The 17067-nt window shown below is 39.4% G+C and overlaps 1 protein-coding gene across 1 annotated transcript; it reads right to left on the reverse strand.

The window, feature by feature from the left end:
* Window positions 1–1205: 1205 nt before the first annotated feature.
* LOC107778239 (uncharacterized) lies at window positions 1206–2092 on the reverse strand. The gene is made up of 3 exons (XM_075218545.1): window positions 1610–2092; window positions 1505–1526; window positions 1206–1393 (listed from the first exon to the last, which is right to left on the reverse strand). The coding sequence occupies exons 1-3, from the start codon at window positions 2090–2092 to the stop codon at window positions 1206–1208; spliced, it is 693 nt and encodes a 230-aa protein (XP_075074646.1).
* Between the last annotated feature and the right edge of the window lie 14975 nt (window positions 2093–17067).

Raw genomic sequence — 17067 nt, forward strand, 5'->3', positions numbered from 1 at the left:
TTCTACCATAGAAATGTGTTTTAAGTCCAAAATCCTTACCTCAACGAAGTTTCTTTGATTTCTCTCTTTAAAATCGCCCAAAGCTCCCATTGGGTCATCACATCGATTTATGATTTTGAGGCTGAGGGCCAGAGATTGTACGCCACGAGATGGCTTAATATTGTGCTTGCGCCGTAAGGGGACCCTCCAAGAGTCTGCACACTCCCAGTGATGGCAGGTACCCAATCTGATGTGAGATATAGCCCGAGGGGCTGGTATTGTTCCATGTGTTGCCCGAGGGGCTGATTCTGTTGGTATTGTGCCCCAGGGGCGGTTCTTTATGTGTTTACCTTTCCTAGTTGCCTATCATTTACTTGCTTAACTATTAAAAAGGCATTCCAAAGAAGTTTTAACTGAACTAAAGTGACTTTACCTATTTTCCACTGTTTCATTGTTTTTACTGGCTTTTACTGCTTCATTATAGTCTGTTTATGTGCCTTTACGTGGTTTCTTATTACCTAGAGACTGCCGTTAGGATGGTTCACGGAGGGAGAACTGGGGTCGTCACAGTTGGAGTACTCACTTTACTCCCTACACCCCGTATGCAGATTCAGGCACACCAGGTCCTGCTTGCGAGGGTTGAGAGAGCTTCCAGCAGATTCCGGAGATTCACTAGGTAGCTGCCCGACGATTCATAGCCCAGTGCTTCTCCCTCTATCTTATTATCTTTAGTTTTAGTTATGTAATAGTTGTGTAGACTCTTTTCAGACTTGTAGTTTTTATGATAGATGTTCATGACTGGTGACACCCCGATGTCGGGCTATGTCTATTCTGCAACTGTATTAAATACCTTATTTTGGGATTCTTATTATTATGTTAAAGACTTAGTTTTATTACTTAATTGCTTAAAATGAATTGGAAATGTGTCGGCTGGCCTTGTCTTCACGAGAGGTGTCATCATGACCGGGTCCGGGTTTAGGGTCGTGACATTTGAAAATTCAGATATCTGCTCAAATAAGAATAATCTAGATGAATCCAATTTATAGCAAAAACTTAAAAGAGTCGATAAACATAAGTGGTTATATCTACTATTCTCTATGCTTTCTTGAAAATGGATGGACTGCCGGAGAATATATACAAGTTGTTCTATTATGACCAGTTCTTCTGCAACGACCACATTTGAATGTTATTTTTGATGAATCGGTAGCTGGAATATGCCTTTTCTTCTACCTTCTACCTGGTGGCACTTTGAAATGTGGAGGTTTAACAATTTGTGACTTAACATTCTCTGGTACAATCCAAGAATCAGTATGTCCTATAGGATGTATTTGTCTTTCATATGTTTTCAGCCAAGATTCCTTTAAGTACCAGTGCGAGCAAAAGTTGGACTTCTTGATGTTTCTCTTCTCGATAGCTGCAATTGCATGTATGCATGGTAATTCATCAAATTGAAATTGAAAACAATCACATGTTCTTTTGTTTAAGTCCACCAAGAAAGTTATTCCTTCTTCTTCAACTCTAGAACGCCATGAATCAACAGGGAAGACCTTCAATGTTGAAAAAATATAAGTTAGTACATTATGTTAGCTTATATTAAAATAATAACCTAAACATAGAATATAATACGTACATTCAAAGTAAATGCTAAATCTATATTTTTCTTTAATTCCTCCTCTACCCAATAAGAAACATCATAAAAAGTTCCTTCTGCTTCATTTCTTCTTTTATAAAACCAACGTTGTAGCTTCACTTGAATGAAATCCATCATTCTTAATATAGGCAGCTCTCTTGCTTCTAATAGGACAGAATTCATTGACTCAACTATGTTTGTTGTGAGCATGTCATATCTTCGTCGTGAACTACAAGAACGTGCCCACCTTTCCGGTGGTTCTTCTATCAAGTAGTCAAAAGTCTTCTTATCAACTTTTGCTAAATCTGACATGTATAGATCAAATTCTTTGTGCTTGTATACTCTTGCAGCAGTTTGAAAAGGTTTTATGACCTCACTTTTCACTTTCCTTCGCTTTAGGTTCTGCTCCAAATGGTAGATACAAATCCCAGGGTGACTTTCAGGATATACCTTTGCGATGGCATATGCAATAGATTGATGCATGTCTGATAAAAAAATTAAATTCTTACGGCTCCCAATTACATTGCGAAGCTCACTAAAGTACCACTCATAGGAATTATTATTTTCAGATTCTGCTATTCGGCTAGTGGAAAAATTTGGTTATTGGCATCCTTTGAAACTGAAATCATTATAACACCACGAAATTTTGACTTCAAAAAAGTTGCATCAACAACAATCACTGGTCTACAATGATTCCAACCAGATATTGATGATCTATATGCATAAAACATATAAAGAAACCTGAAAATACAGTATAAAACATGGTTAACAGAAGTTAAGGACAAGCAGTCCTTAACTTAGACTAATAAGGTCAAAAGTTAAGGACAGGTAGTCCTGAACTTCAGGTTACAATGCCAAAAGTTAAGGACAAGTAGTCCTGAAGTTAGACTAACAAGGTCAAAAGTTAAGGACAGGGAGTCTTTAACTTAGAGTTACAGGTTATAAAGTTAAGGACATGCAGTCCTTAACTTTGAGTTCAAAGTTCAAAAGTTAAGGACGTGGAGTCCTTAACTTAGACTAACAAGGTCAAAAGTTAAGGTTACCATGTCCTTAATTTTATAACTTGCAATTCTAAGTTAAGGACCAAGTGTCCTTAAATTTTTGACTGCACACATGAAAGTTAAGGACAACACGTCCTTAACTTTTTAACTGGTTAAAGACAACATGTCCTAAAGTTTATAAAACAGACTAATAAATTCTTTTTTGATTGTTTACCTATTGTTGTCGTCTATCTTTATGTTAGTATATGTTCCCGGGTTTTTACTTCTCATCATATACAAGTATGAAGATAATAATTCATAATTCTCTTCAAGAGTTCCTCTTATTAAAGCAGAAGCACATTGAATAGCACGCCACGCCTTGTGATACCCAATGTATAGTCCATGCAATTTGTGCATTTCTGCCATGACAAAAGTTGGTGTAACTTCAAACCTTGGGTCTCGAAGATTGTCAATAATGTAACCACTAATCAACTTTGAAGTTGCATGCCTTTGATAAGCTTTCATAGTGTTAATAGAGCAGTCATGATTTTTCTCAATCTTTACTATCTTGAACAGTGTTGAATCTTTAATTCTGAAAGCACGCACACACCACCCACACCTATCGTCATTGCATTTCAACGAATATCTTGTTGAGCTTGATCTAACAACCTTGAATTCAAAATGTCCTTTAATTGCTATATTCGAAAAATAGTTAAATATACTCTTCTTTTTGTCAAATATTGATCCCACTTTTATTTCATCTAGGGTTGGCAAAATGGTTCAAAGAAAACAGTTAACCACCCATATTATCCACTAAAAATGGGTTGGATAATGAACTTTTTAAAAATAGGTCAAATATGGATAAGAACAATATTATCCATTTAGAAAATGGATAACCAATGAGTAACCAATAGATAACCAATGGGTCTAACTTTTACATTTGTAAAGATTCATGGGTTCCTCAAGTTAAGGAGACTAAGAATTCTCCCAAAAGTGATCATATACAAGAAGTCATGGATAATATGGGTAACCCACATTATCTGCCGGTTAACTTATTTTTTATCCGTATTAAATATGGGTCGGGTCGGATAATTGATCCATTTTTTCATTATCCGTTTACGACCCGAACTATATCCGACCCGACCTTCCCGTTTGCCACTCCTAATTTCATCTAACGAAGCATTTTCTCTTAATATTGTAGTTGGGGATTCTTTTATTTTCAAATTTGACCCTCGTCTAGTTAGTTGAGTAGAGGTTTTTTCAGACCCTTCTTCGATTACCAGTGCACTCTCTAAGACTTGAATACCCAAAGCTTGTTCGTTGTCAATCTCTATAATGCTTTGTCCTTTTACTTGAATAGAATCAAATGTTTGAAGCACCTCTTCAATTATTAGTTGAGCTTCAACCATATCTATTTCCATTATCTGTTGGCATTTGTTTTAATTGTCATGTTGAGTTTCTCTGTTGACATGTTCAAAGGTGCTTGTTGATCCAAAAACTCTTTCCGAAATATCAACAATGAAACGACAGCCTTTGAAGAGTGAATGACTTTTTAGTAACTCTATACATGTTTGAAGATCTAAATCTTTGGATACAAGCATTCCCTTGCTTGTTCCAAGGTTGATATCAAACCATATCACTGCTTCAAGGACCAAGTGTCCTTAACTTTTGAACTTGTAAATAAAAGTTCAGGACCAAGTGTCCTTAACTTTTGAACTTGGAATTCAAAATTAAGGACCAAGTGTCCTTAACTTTTGAACTTGAAACATGAAGTTACTACATATCCTTAACTTTTTAACTTGTAACTCTAAGTTAAGGACCAAGTATCCTTAACTTTTGAATATGTAAGTCAAAGTTCAGGATCAAGTGTCCTTAACTTTTCAACTTCAAACTCAAACTTCAGGACCAAGTGTCCTTAACTTTTCAACTTGAAACTCAAATTTCAAGACCAAGTGTCCTTAGCATTTCAACTTGGAATTCAAAGTTACGGACCAAGTGTCCTTAACTTTTGAACTTGAAATTGAAGTTAAGGACTGCCTGTCCTTAACTTTTTAACTTGTAAGTCTAAGTTAAGGACCAAGTGTCCTTAACTTTTGAACATATAAGTCAAAGTTCAGGACCAAGTATCCTTAACTTTTCAACTTGAAACTAAAACTTCAGGACCAAGTGTCCTTAACGTTTTCAAAATAATTTGCAAAACTATGACAGTATGTCCTTAATATTTAGAAGAACAGCAAAAAAGTTAAGGACATTGTGTCCTTAACTTTTTCAATTCAATTTGAAAGGACATTATGTCCTTAATATTAGCAACAACGGTCATGTTAAGGACACCAAATCCTTAAATTATGTGCTCAATTGTTATAGAATTATCACAAGACGTGATGTCCTTAACCTTATCAATCCAAAAATTCAAAAAACAAATATCAAATTCCTAGCATCAAATTCATGGTAACGAAATAAAAATCAATAGAAACATACAAAAGCATAACTTATTGTAAATTTATGTTATTTTTGGACGAGAAAGTTGAATTCAATAGTTTCAAATCGGAAGAGAAGCTTCTGCAATTCTAGAGTTTGAAATTCAACGATCAGAGTTTGCTGCTGCTGATCGTCTAGTATGGGTGTTAATCGGGTCGGAATGACCCGTTTTCAACCCGCTTCAACCCGGGTCACCCCGGTATTGTTCCCTATTGCACGGGCTGGGATGGGTTGGTTGGGGGGCGGGTTTTGGACGAACACGTTCTGCTTAACGGTGCACTGAACCCGCGTAGCCCGTGACCCATTAACGGGTTGTTAACGGGCTGCAACCTGTTAGGAGCCCCGTTACCGTTGCTGATGTTTTTTTAAAAAAATAATTGGACTGTTGCCAACGGTCAAATTGAGAAATGACCGTTGGGGAACGGCCAGATTTTGCGAAAATGGCCATTTCAGCCTCCCCCATTAAAAATATAGCCCTCTCACCCCTAATAATTGAAAAATTACATTTTTAACCTTTTAAAATCTATAAATAGCCCCCCTTCTTCTTCATTTTTTCTCACAATTCACTCTCTTACTATTCTAATTCTCTCTTGATATTATAGTTCTTAAATTCTCAAATCTCAAATTCTCAATTATTTATTATTTCAAGTTTCAGCAATTATTTAGTTTAGCTATTACAAAATTATTATTATTAAATATCAAGTATTCAAGTAAAGTGTGGTATCAAGTATCAAGTATCAACTATCAAGTTTCGGTTTATCAATTGAAGTTTGATTTTTGATATCAAAAATTCAAAATTAGTGCGGCATTCGGAATCCCGGTACACTCGTTCCATCTCTTTCTCTTATTTGGTGTACACTTATTTTATTATTTAGAATTATTAATTTAATTTACATAATGGATTTATTTAGAGCGGCCAAAAAAGCGTGCACTAGTAGAGGTGGTAGTAAGAAAACTTCCAAAAGATCAAGAGGTGGTGTTGGTTCTTTTAGTAGATTTACACATTGATACGCTCAAATTACACTTCAATTCAATAGTGTAAGGCGGTCGGTGTCAAATATTATAATCCAACAAGGTTGGGGTCGAATCCCACAGGGAATAGGCGTGAAAAGGTTACTCGAGTAGTGTGTTACTTGACTTAAGTCGTAATTCTATTTGGTTAATTTTAACAAGAGTATGATGTGATTTTGGTTTGAAGAAATAACTAATTGTAATGTTGAGAATGTAAATAATTTGATTAAGGAAACTAAGGTTGTGTCCCCTTCAATGAAGTGTAATACTATCGGTGTTAATACGATATATTTCTTATGGAAGGTTCTTTAGATATGCCAATGATTTCTAAATGACTACCCAATATTTTCCAATAGTTGGGTAGTATTTCCTCTTTATGATTATTCCAAATATAAAAGAGTTGCAATTAAGCACAATCAATGTATGCCAAATAAAACCCACCTATTCTTAAGCGATTCTATTAAACAAGGTTTAAAGCCTTGAGTCTTTGATATTTACTTCTACCAAGTCCTAACCCACTTTTCCAAGTAAAGAAAGAATTTAATGGCACTTGTTAATGTTTGCAACCACCAACAATAAATGAAGAATGAGAAATAAATATATATCAACCAACCATTATACATATATTCAATGTTAAATACCCATTAACATAACACCCATTTAGGGTCCACAACCTTAATATTTAAAGTTAGCTACACATACTCAAATACAAAAGCATGAGAATATTTAATGCCATAAAGTTTACAAAGAGCAAGATTCTTCCTTCAAAAGCATCCAAAAGAGAGTAATATTAAAGACTTGGAATGTAGCTCAAAAACAAGACAAGATGCCCCCACAAAACCCCAATAAATCTATTTATAGTGGGTCAAAACGCGAGACAAAAATCGGACAAAAATACCTTTTCGGTCAATTATGCGACTGCATATCTATCGCATAACAGACATGCAGTCCGCATTCTCGTCATGGACATAGCATCTTCAAACCCTAGTTCCCAGGTCTTCATCGTATTCACGTTCTGCGGTCCACACTGTAGATATGCGATCACATTTCTCATCGCATTTTCCACCTTCAGCAATTTTCACAACAAGTTTACGGTCCATTATGCGGCCTGCAAACCTATTATGCGATAGCATATTGGACCGCATTTCTTGCATTGGACTTTGGCCAACAAACTGTTAGGGTTTGCGATTCCGTTGAGCATTATACGACCCGCATGTTGGATTTGCGGTCTGCATTTCTACATTTGCGATGCATTTTGCTCTTATCTTGTCTTTTTGTGGCTTTTTGATTTCATTTTCATGCTCTTAGGTCCTTAAACCTCATGCACTGCAAAAATACTAAAATTACATAAGTATAAAAGATTATTGCATTTAAAATAATCTAAAATCTAAGCAATTTATATTAAATGAGCCGAAATTCTCCGGCACATCAACACCCCCAACTTAAACTCTTGCTTGTCCTCAAGCAACTAAAAAGACACTATCCTATTCTAGACTCCATCTAAATGATATGAAACAATAGTGACCGCGAATGGTGTTAGTTGTCAGTATTACAAGCATGCATTTTCGATTGTTTACCCTTCCTGAACCATCAGTATTTACAAAGAAACTAATCAACTTGTGAAAGTTTGAGCCTCGACCAATTTGACAAAATGTTACCCTCAGCTGAGTACACTTGCATTTGACTCAAAAACTTAACTTCTGTCCAACCTCACAATTCATGTGACCTTGCTATAAAGAAAGTCTCAAACTCACAATATTTATACTGACAACAAAAAGGGACGAGTTCACAAATGTACTCACTCTCAAAAAGGTTTCAAGTGTTACAACATACCATACCATAGGCTTGCCCTTATTTTAATTCCTCGGTTTATTCTAAGAATGTTCGGTTGGAGATCCCATAAGGACTCTTTAAGCTTGTAATGTAGGTTTAGGGAAAGGTCGGATAAGCATTTGGTTACAAGTGACTACACCCTCCTTGAACACTACTCACATTTTTCTTTCGTGTTGCTCTTTGCTTCTTTTCAAACCACATAGCCCTCATTAGCTTCTACTTTTCCAACATTGAGCCACCTTAACTACCTCTTTAATTTTCTTCAAGACTCCATATGTATATATACTTACAACTTTTTTTTGTTTTTTCTTTATTTTGCTTTTGGAGTTTGAGTAGTTTCACACCTTGAGGTACACTTTCTTACACTCACTACACAACCTTGCTAATTTCCGGCTTGACACCACACCCCCAACTTAGGCTTTTAGCCTCATTCTCAATATTCAAATAGGGACGGGTTCAAAAGAGGGAATTATTTTACAAAAAGGAAAATGTTTGTAATGAGGTAGCTAAAGAAAAGGTTAAAGGCTCAAGTGGGGTGACTAGTGATACTATATGTACAATGGGTGTCTTGAAAGGCTAACTGGTTTTCCAAAATCATAAAGACGGCCTAAGGTCATTTCTCCAACCAAATGTAATTATTATAAGCATCGAAAAACCAACCGGGCAAGTTCTAGATGGCAGAAGTAAACAAAAGAATTATTTACACAAAGACTCACACACATGGCACACGAACTGTTTGGCTCACATAGTTTTTAGCCCTCGAGTCAACACTTGGAAACTCAAAGCTTTCATCATATTTACAAGTATAACTCTAGGTAGACATAGAGTCAAAGAGCGATCCTCAAATTCACACAATTGATCTCTCTTTTTCTATATTAATGGAAGGGTATAGGCTATATACAGACACACATACTTGAAACTAGACAATTACACCAAACCGGTCAAAATGTTTCATTCTACCGCCTTGGTTCTACTATTACACCCTTGGAAAAGAACCCGACAAAGAAAAACCAAGGGGAATTCATTGCTAATTACTAAAGATGAACATACAACTATCTACTTGTTTTTGTTTTTGTTTTTGTTGTTTTTTTTATATACAAAGATAACTTATGTACTAAAACCACAAAACACCAATATATGCAGAAGTTTGCTTATATAGTACAAAAGTATAAACATGTACAACAGTTGGATTCACAAAAATTTATACAAGGTTATCCCACTCCCAACTAAAAAGCATGCATTGTCCCCAATGCATAAGAATGTAAAATAGAGTTTAGGGGCTCACTGAGGTGCACTAAGTGCTATGGGAGTCGGAAGCCGACTGAATGATGGTGGGGTCACCCTCGGATGCTGAAGTTGGGACCAATGAGATCTCGGCCTGAGGAATGACCTCCACTGATGGAGGAGGGATCTCTGGCTGGACCAACACTGGAGCTGAGGCTTGTGAGCTGCTAGCCTCGCCCGCTGATGGCTGAGTGGTCGATGGATCTGCAGGGGTGACCATGTCTGCTAGCGAATGTGTTGTAGCCTTCTGAATGGCTGCTTGTTCTTCATCCTCAACTGTAGGGACAACAACCTGCTTACCCTTCTCCTGAGGGCCTTCATCCTCCTCAGACCATGAATCATCCTTAGTCTCTCCCTCGTCTGCCTCCCCACCTTCAGACTCTGCAGAGTGTCCGGAATCCTCCTTAGAAGGAATGTCAATATGTGCAGGGGGGCTGGAGGTTGGGAAGCCCCGGCAGTCTAAGGTGCAGTGTCTGTTATCAGTGTAGAGAAGTCAAGATCTAATCCAGGTACTGTTGTGTCTACTCCCTGCTCACCTTCCTTGAGCAGGAAGGATGATAGATCAAACTCCAAAGTCTGTATTTTGTGGAGTTCAATCTTCATAGAGGAAACTTCCTCCCGGAGCTTTGGCAAGTCGCTAACCTCATCCCGCTCTATCTTCTCAACCCGCACCTCAAGCTGCGTCAAGCGATCCCCATAAGATGTTTGTTGTTGTTGGAGTGCCATCAATGAGGACTGGATAGGGGTCATGCTTGCTTGATGAGGACGGGGAGGTTCTTCAGAAGCTTGTCTACCTTAGCATTGGCATATTGAGCTAAGAGACCAAGCCTCAAAACCGCTGGCAGTGTAGCAGAAGGCTGAGCAATGGTGGACTGAGAGGTGGGTTGTGAAGTAGAAGTGGATGCAACTGGAGCCTGAGGAGACACCGGAGTCTGGGAATCTGAGGGCTCTACATCAGCAGGAACCTGAGTCTAAACCTCTAGGGGAGCAATATCTGCTGCATCATTAATGCGCGTGATATCAATATCCTTCAGTGTCTTCCCTGTCTTGTCAGTATGTGACATGGTAGGGACTTTCACAGCCTTACAGAGGGTTGTGATCAAGCAGGGGAATGGAAGTGATGTGGTTGTCTGTTTTGCCAGGATCCCTATCTCTCAGAAGATAAAATCACCCACATCAATCTTGATTCCCGCCATAATGCACGCAATAAGAAGAGCTTTCTCAATGCTTATATCAGTCTCGTTTCTGGACGGTATCAATCGAGAGGTGACAAAGCTAAGCCAAAATCTACCCTCTCATGTGAGATCCTCCTTGAATATTTTGTGCAACGGGTTGATCTAAGCAGGGGTCCCCTTGGTTATCACAGAAGCTATCCAGCTACGCTCATTATCCTGGTTTTCCCATTTAGCAGCATACTCAGCTATGCCCAGGCTCTAGTCAGGGAAGTAAAACTCATTGATGGTCTCATTACTGCAGAAAACTTACGTCCCCCGAACCAATACAGTGTCACAGAAGACCTTGTTGCGCTTGTTGTGAGCAGTCCTGGAGGCTCCATACGAGGCATAAAACTCATAGACAAATGTTTCATTATAGTCATCAGGCAGACCAGTGAAGCACTCCCATTTTCTTGCTTTGATGTTCTCCCATATGTGGGGGTACTGCTCTTGTAACCCATTCAAACTTAATTGTTTTTCGGCCAGGATTTTTCATTTTGTTAGCCCTTCTCTATATAGCTCCCTGGACCCTTCGACCCCAAATCTGAGCTGGAAGTCATCTCCTTGTTTCCTTCTTGCCTCAGCTTGTAGGTCAACTGAGGGCAAGGTCTCCTCCTCATAAGACTAGGAGGGAAGTGTAACAGTAGGGTCCGGTCATGAACATTTTGCTTGTTGAGTTTGACGACTAGTGGATGCCCTTTTCTCGGAAGAGGTTGTATGTTTCTTGGGAGTCATACCTGCACAAAAATGAAATGTGAGCAACATGGTAGGCAAGTAATAGACAAAATACCAAAAATTGCAAGTATGCGACAGGTTATGCGATCGCATAACCACTATGCGGACCGCAAACCTGGCGTAAACTCTCTGCCTGCTATAATGATCTAGGTATGCGATGGATTATGCGATCGCATATCCATTATGTGATTCGCATAACCATCGCATACTTAAATTCTTAGAAAACATAATCACAAAATGCGATCGCAAAGTCCACCGCAAAGTTGGATATGCGATCGCAAATTGGCCGCAAATAGCATGTTACAAAATCAGGCAAACTGTCTCAGTATGCGGTGACTTTTCGGTCCTCATATTAATTATGTGATCGGAAAGTTGCTGCATTTTGTCATCTTCTTCAGCCAACTAGGGTTCGCTTTTGCATTAAAAATGCGGACCGCAATTTGATTATTCGATCCGCAAAACCCATCGTTCTCAATCCTTCGAATTCAACCCTCAATAATGGCGGACCTAGGTTTCACTACCCAGCACCCTAGACCTAATTACCTATCCAAGAACCCCCTCGCATCATGAATAGAAACCCAACTATAAAAAGGGAAACGAAAACAGGAAACAACAAAAGAAAAACAGGAGGAACAAAAGCAAAATTGAAACTAAAGTTTTCAAGGATGAAATCGGGACAAGAACAACGTACCAGTGACGGATTAACGAGCAAACTTGGGAGATGATTTCACAGATGTTGCCTTATGTTTGATTCACTAGCCATTTTGTCTTCTTCTTTCTCTTTCTTTTGTTTTGTTTTGTTTCTTTCTGATAAAGAAAATTTCTTTTTGTTTTGAAATTGTGTGAAAGCTGAAGAGATGCGAGGGACTTACTTGGGAGATTTGTGATGGGTAAGTCACCACATAACACATTATGCGACCGCATACGTGTTATGCGGTGGATTCAATTTGAGTTGCTGGAGGGCCAAAAATGCGGTGCACTTTGCGATCGCATAATGGAAATGTGGTGCGCAAAGTGCACCTCCTTGCCGCATTCTTACCACCAATTTTTGCCAAACACACTGTCTGGGTTTACGACCACAATGCGGTCCGCATAGTGAAAATGTGACCGCATATGTGTAGCAAACTTCCCAATGTGATTTTTTTCCCCTTCACGTGCAATCTTACTCAGTGTTATGATCTTTTGAATCTCCTGCACTCTAACACACACTTTAAATTGCTCATTTAAATCTATCTAATAAAAATTAAAAATTTAAAGGACAAAAGAGGTTTTACCACACATGGGTTTCCTCCCATGAAGCACTTGATTTAACGTCGCGACACGACGAAGTTGGCATTCCTTTGGATTCACTCATTGGTCGGGCACAGACCATCTTTGAGAGCCAACTGCTCCACCAAGTGTTTTTCTCCATCTGTGCCCAAGTAGTGCTTTACTCGATGGCCATTCACTTTGAAGGTTCGGAGCCCATCCTCCGATTCTTGTTTGACAGCTCCAAAAGGAGAGACATTGACCACCTTGAACAGACCGGACCATTTTGGTTTGTGCTTGCCCGGAAACAATTTGAGCCTTGAGTTAAAGAAACCAAGTCAATTGACTTGAACTCCCGTTTCAAGATCTTTTTGTCGTGGACGAACTTCATCCTTTCTTTATACACAGCTGCACTTTCATATGCATGGAAACGGAATTCCTCTATTTTATTGAGTTGTGTTAGCATCAAATTCGCAGTTTTAGCCCAGTCCAAGTTCAACCTTTTTAAAGCCCTCATGGCTTTGTGCTCCAGTTCTACGGGTAGATGACAAGCCTTGCCGAAGACTAACCGATAAGGAAAAGTGCCAATAGGAGTTTTGTATGCCATGCGGTATGCCCACAATGCGTCATCTAGCTTCCTTGACCAATCGGTCCTGTTTGAATTAACGGTCTTTGCTAGAATGCTTTTTATCTCCCGGTTGGAAACTTCAACTTGACCACTTGATTGGGGATGATACGGTGTGGCCACCTTATGCTTGAAGCCATATTTCTCTAATAACCTCGTGAAAGCCTTGTTAAAGAAATGAGACCCACCATCACTAAGAATGGATCTAGGAGTGCCAAACTGAGTGAATATGTTTTTCTTTAAGAATGTGGTCACACTTCTTGCCTCGTTGTTTGGTAAGGCAATTGCTTTAACCTATATGGACACATAGTCCATAGCTACCAAGATATATGTCATCCCACAAGAGCTTACAAAGGGACCCAAAATATCAATTCCCCACACGTCGAAGATTTCTATCTCCATCACAAAGTGCATTGGCATTTCATGCCTCTTGGAGATTGATCCTTTCCTTTGGCATTGGTCACAATCCTTGACCATTTGATTGGCATCATGATAAATTGACGGCCAATAATAACCACATTCAAGCACCTTAGCTGCCGTTCGATTTCCCCCATGGTGACCCCCCACCGGTGAGTCGTGGCATGCCTTTAGAATTGACATAATCTCTTCTTCTGGAACACACCTTCTGATGATGTTGTCAGCTCAAACACGAAACAAGAATGGTTTTTCCCAATAGTATTGCCGATAATCTCTCAAAAACTTCTTCTTTTGATAGGATTCCAGTCCATCCGGAATAAGGTCACTAACTAAGTAGTTAGCAATATCGGCATACCAAGGAGCAAAAGTGCTAGATAGTGCCAATATGTGTTCATCCGGGAATGCATCATTGATTTCAAGATCTCCTTTTGGTTTCCCTACCTCTTCAAGCCTTGATAAATGGTTTGCTACTTAATTTTGCATTCCTTTGCGATCCTTGACCTCGAAGTCAAATTCTTGCAACAACAAGATCCACCGAATCAACCTAGGCTTTGCATCCTTCTTTTCCATGAGATAGAGAAGAGCAGCATGATCTGTGTATACTATCACCTTGGATCCCAACAAATAAGCCCGAAATTTCTCAAAGGCATAGACAATGGCAAGAAGTTCTTGCTCGGTCACCGTGTAATTCATTTGCGCTCCATTAAGTGTCTTTCTTGCATAATAGACCGGGTGAAGAACCTTGTTGTGATGTTGGCCAAGCATTGCTCCAATAGCTATACCATTGGCATCACACATGAGCTCGAAAGGAAGAGACCAATTGGGCATGACAATAATAGGTGACGTGGTGAGCTTTTGCTTCAATTCTTCAAAGGCTTTGAGGCATTTCTCATCAAACACAAATTTTGCATCTTTCTCAAGGAGTTTGCACATAGGATTTGCAATCTTGGAAAAATCCTTTATGAAACGCCTATAAAATCCGGCATGCCCCAAGAAACTTTGAACACCTTTAACTGAAGTAGGTGGAAGAAGTTTAGAAATGATCTCGATCTTCGCCCGATCAACCTCTATGCCATGTTTTGAAATTTTATGCCCCAATACAGTGCCTTCATCCACCATGAAATGGCATTTCTCCCAGTTGAGCACAAGGTTGGTCTCCTCACATCTCTTAAGCACTTATCTAAGATTGTTGAGACAATGCTCAAAAGAGTCACCTACCACCGAAAAGTCGTCCATGAAGACCTCCAAAAAATCCTCCACCATGTCGGAGAAGATTGACATCATGCATCTTTGAAAAGTAGCCGGAGCGTTGCACAAACCAAACGGCATCCGGCTAAAGGCAAAAGTTCCATAAGGGCAAGTGAATGTTGTCTTATCTTGATCCTACAATGCTATGTTGATTTGGTTGTAACCGGAATATCCATCAAGAAAACAATAGAATGACCTTCCCGCTAGCCAATCAAGCATTTGATTAATAAAAGGCATGGGGAAATGGTATTTGCATGTGGCACTGTTGAGCTTCCGATAATCCATACACACCCTTCATCCGGTCACCGTTCTTGTTGGGATGAGCTCATTTTTATCATTTTCAATCACGGTCATGCCTCCTTTTTTCGGCACACATTTTATCGCGCTCACCCAAGAACTATCGGCAATGGGGTAGACTACCCCGACATCCAACCACTTGATGATTTCTTTCTTTACCACCTCTTGTATGGACGGGTTCAATCGTCGTTGATGTTCCACACTTGGTTTCATCTCACTCTCCAATTGGATCTTGTGTTCGTAAATTCCGACGGGAATCCCTCGGATGTCCGCAATTGTCCATCCAATAGCTTGCCTATGCTCCTTCAAGACTTCCAACAATTGTTCTACCTGCACATCATTCAACAAAGAAGAAATGATTACCGGTAAAGTATCATTTGAGCCAAGAAATTTATACCTCAAGTGTGGTGGAAGTGGTTTGAGCTCTAGTTGCGGTGGCTCAATAATAGAAGGCTTTGCGGGAGGAGTGGCTCTATTCTCCAAGTCGAGAGAGAGCTTCGCCAGAGCATAAGTGTAGGACCCAAGTCCCTCCAATGCATTGACCTATTCCATGTATCCTTCCATATCTTCACCATCGAAGTTCACCAAAATAGCTGTCAACGCCTCACCAAGGCATTGTTCTTCAATCTTCATTTCAACCGCATCTTCCACTTCATCAATAACATCAATCACTGAGATTCTTTCATATTTATGTGGTAGTTTCATTCCCTTGCTTGCTTGGAATGTGACCTCTTCATCATTCACACGGAACTTGATCTCATTCAGTTCCGAATCCATTAGTGCTCTTCCTGTGGTTAGGAATGGTCTCCCCAAAATGATAGGGATCCCTTTGTCAACCGCACAATCAAGGATTATGAAATCGGCGGGTAAGTAAAACTTTTCCACTTTAACAAGCACATCATCAACAATTCCCACCGGTCTCTTTATGGAACGATTGGCCATTTTCAATCTCATACTTGTGGGCCTTGGCATACCTAACCCTACTTGCTTGTAAATGTCAAGAGGCATTAGGTTGATATTAGCCCCATTATCATAAAGGGCTCTTGCAAAATCATGTGCCCCAATAGTACAAGGAATGGTGAAAGCTCCCTAGTCTTCCTTCTATTGGACGGTGGATGTTGCAATGATAGAACTAACCCGGTGAGTCACATTCACCATTTCATTTTTGGTGGTTCTCTTTTTGGGTTTAAAGTCCTTCAAATATTTAGCAAAACTAGGAATCTCTTGAAATTCTTCCACAAATGGAATATTCACCGATAATTTCTTGAGAATGTCATAGAACTTTTGAGTTTGCTATCATCAACCTTTTTGGCAAGTCTTTAAGGGAATGGAGGAGGAGGTCTAGGAATAGGCGGTAGAGTTTTTGGTGTCTCTTTTACCTTTTCCTTTACCTCTTCCCGGTTTTCTTCTTTCACTTTCAATTCCTCCGGAACCTTTTCAACTTCAACAACACTTGGCTCTTCAACCTCAACCACTTGTTCACTCTCTCCTTGTAGTACCTTCCCACTCCGAGTAGTAATTGCCATGACATGAGAAGTTGGACCACCCCCACTACCCTTTGGGTTCGCAATTTTGTCACTTGGAAGTGTCCCTTTTTGCTTCGGATTTTGCTCCCAAGAGAGGTCTCTCATTTACCTCTCTAATTTTTGAATGGATACAGTATGAGAGCCAACAAGCTCGGTCATATTCCTCATAGAAGTGTCGGACTTCTCTTGATTTTGCAATACCCGCTCACGCATGCTTTCCAACTTGGACTCACTTGAGGAACCTTGATTTGAATATTGACCCTTTGGAGGAACATACGGGTTTGAACTCCGATTTGAGAAGTTGTTGTTGTTGTTCCAATTTCCTTGATTTGAGTCACCTTGCTCATTTCACCACTGTTGTTTGCCTTGCCCTTGCGGGTGAGGCCTCCATTGATTTTGTTGTCCTTGACCTTGGTATTGTTGCCTTTGATAACCTCTTTGAGAGTTGTTGACATAGTTTGCCTCCTCAAAGTTTTCATTTGATATAGGTTGCACATCCTCCACCACATTTACCTTCTTCGTTTGGCTTTCGATGAACATTTTTGTCAACACAATGACATTT

The sequence above is a fragment of the Nicotiana tabacum genome, chromosome 7, assembly GCF_000715075.1.
Source record: "Nicotiana tabacum cultivar K326 chromosome 7, ASM71507v2, whole genome shotgun sequence".
Lineage (NCBI taxonomy): Eukaryota > Viridiplantae > Streptophyta > Magnoliopsida > Solanales > Solanaceae > Nicotiana > Nicotiana tabacum.

Excerpts from the sequence above, each read along its gene's own strand:
- LOC107778239 (XM_075218545.1), bottom strand. The coding sequence starts at position 2,092 with ATGCATCAATCTATTGCATATGCCATCGCAAAGGTATATCCTGAAAGT. Across the intron at positions 1,527-1,609 it reads ATTTAGCATTTACTTTGAAT|GTCTTCCCTGTTGATTCATG; the intron begins GTACGTATTATA and ends TCAACATTGAAG. Across the intron at positions 1,394-1,504 it reads CTTCCCTGTTGATTCATGGC|CTATCGAGAAGAGAAACATC; the intron begins GTTCTAGAGTTG and ends ATGCAATTGCAG.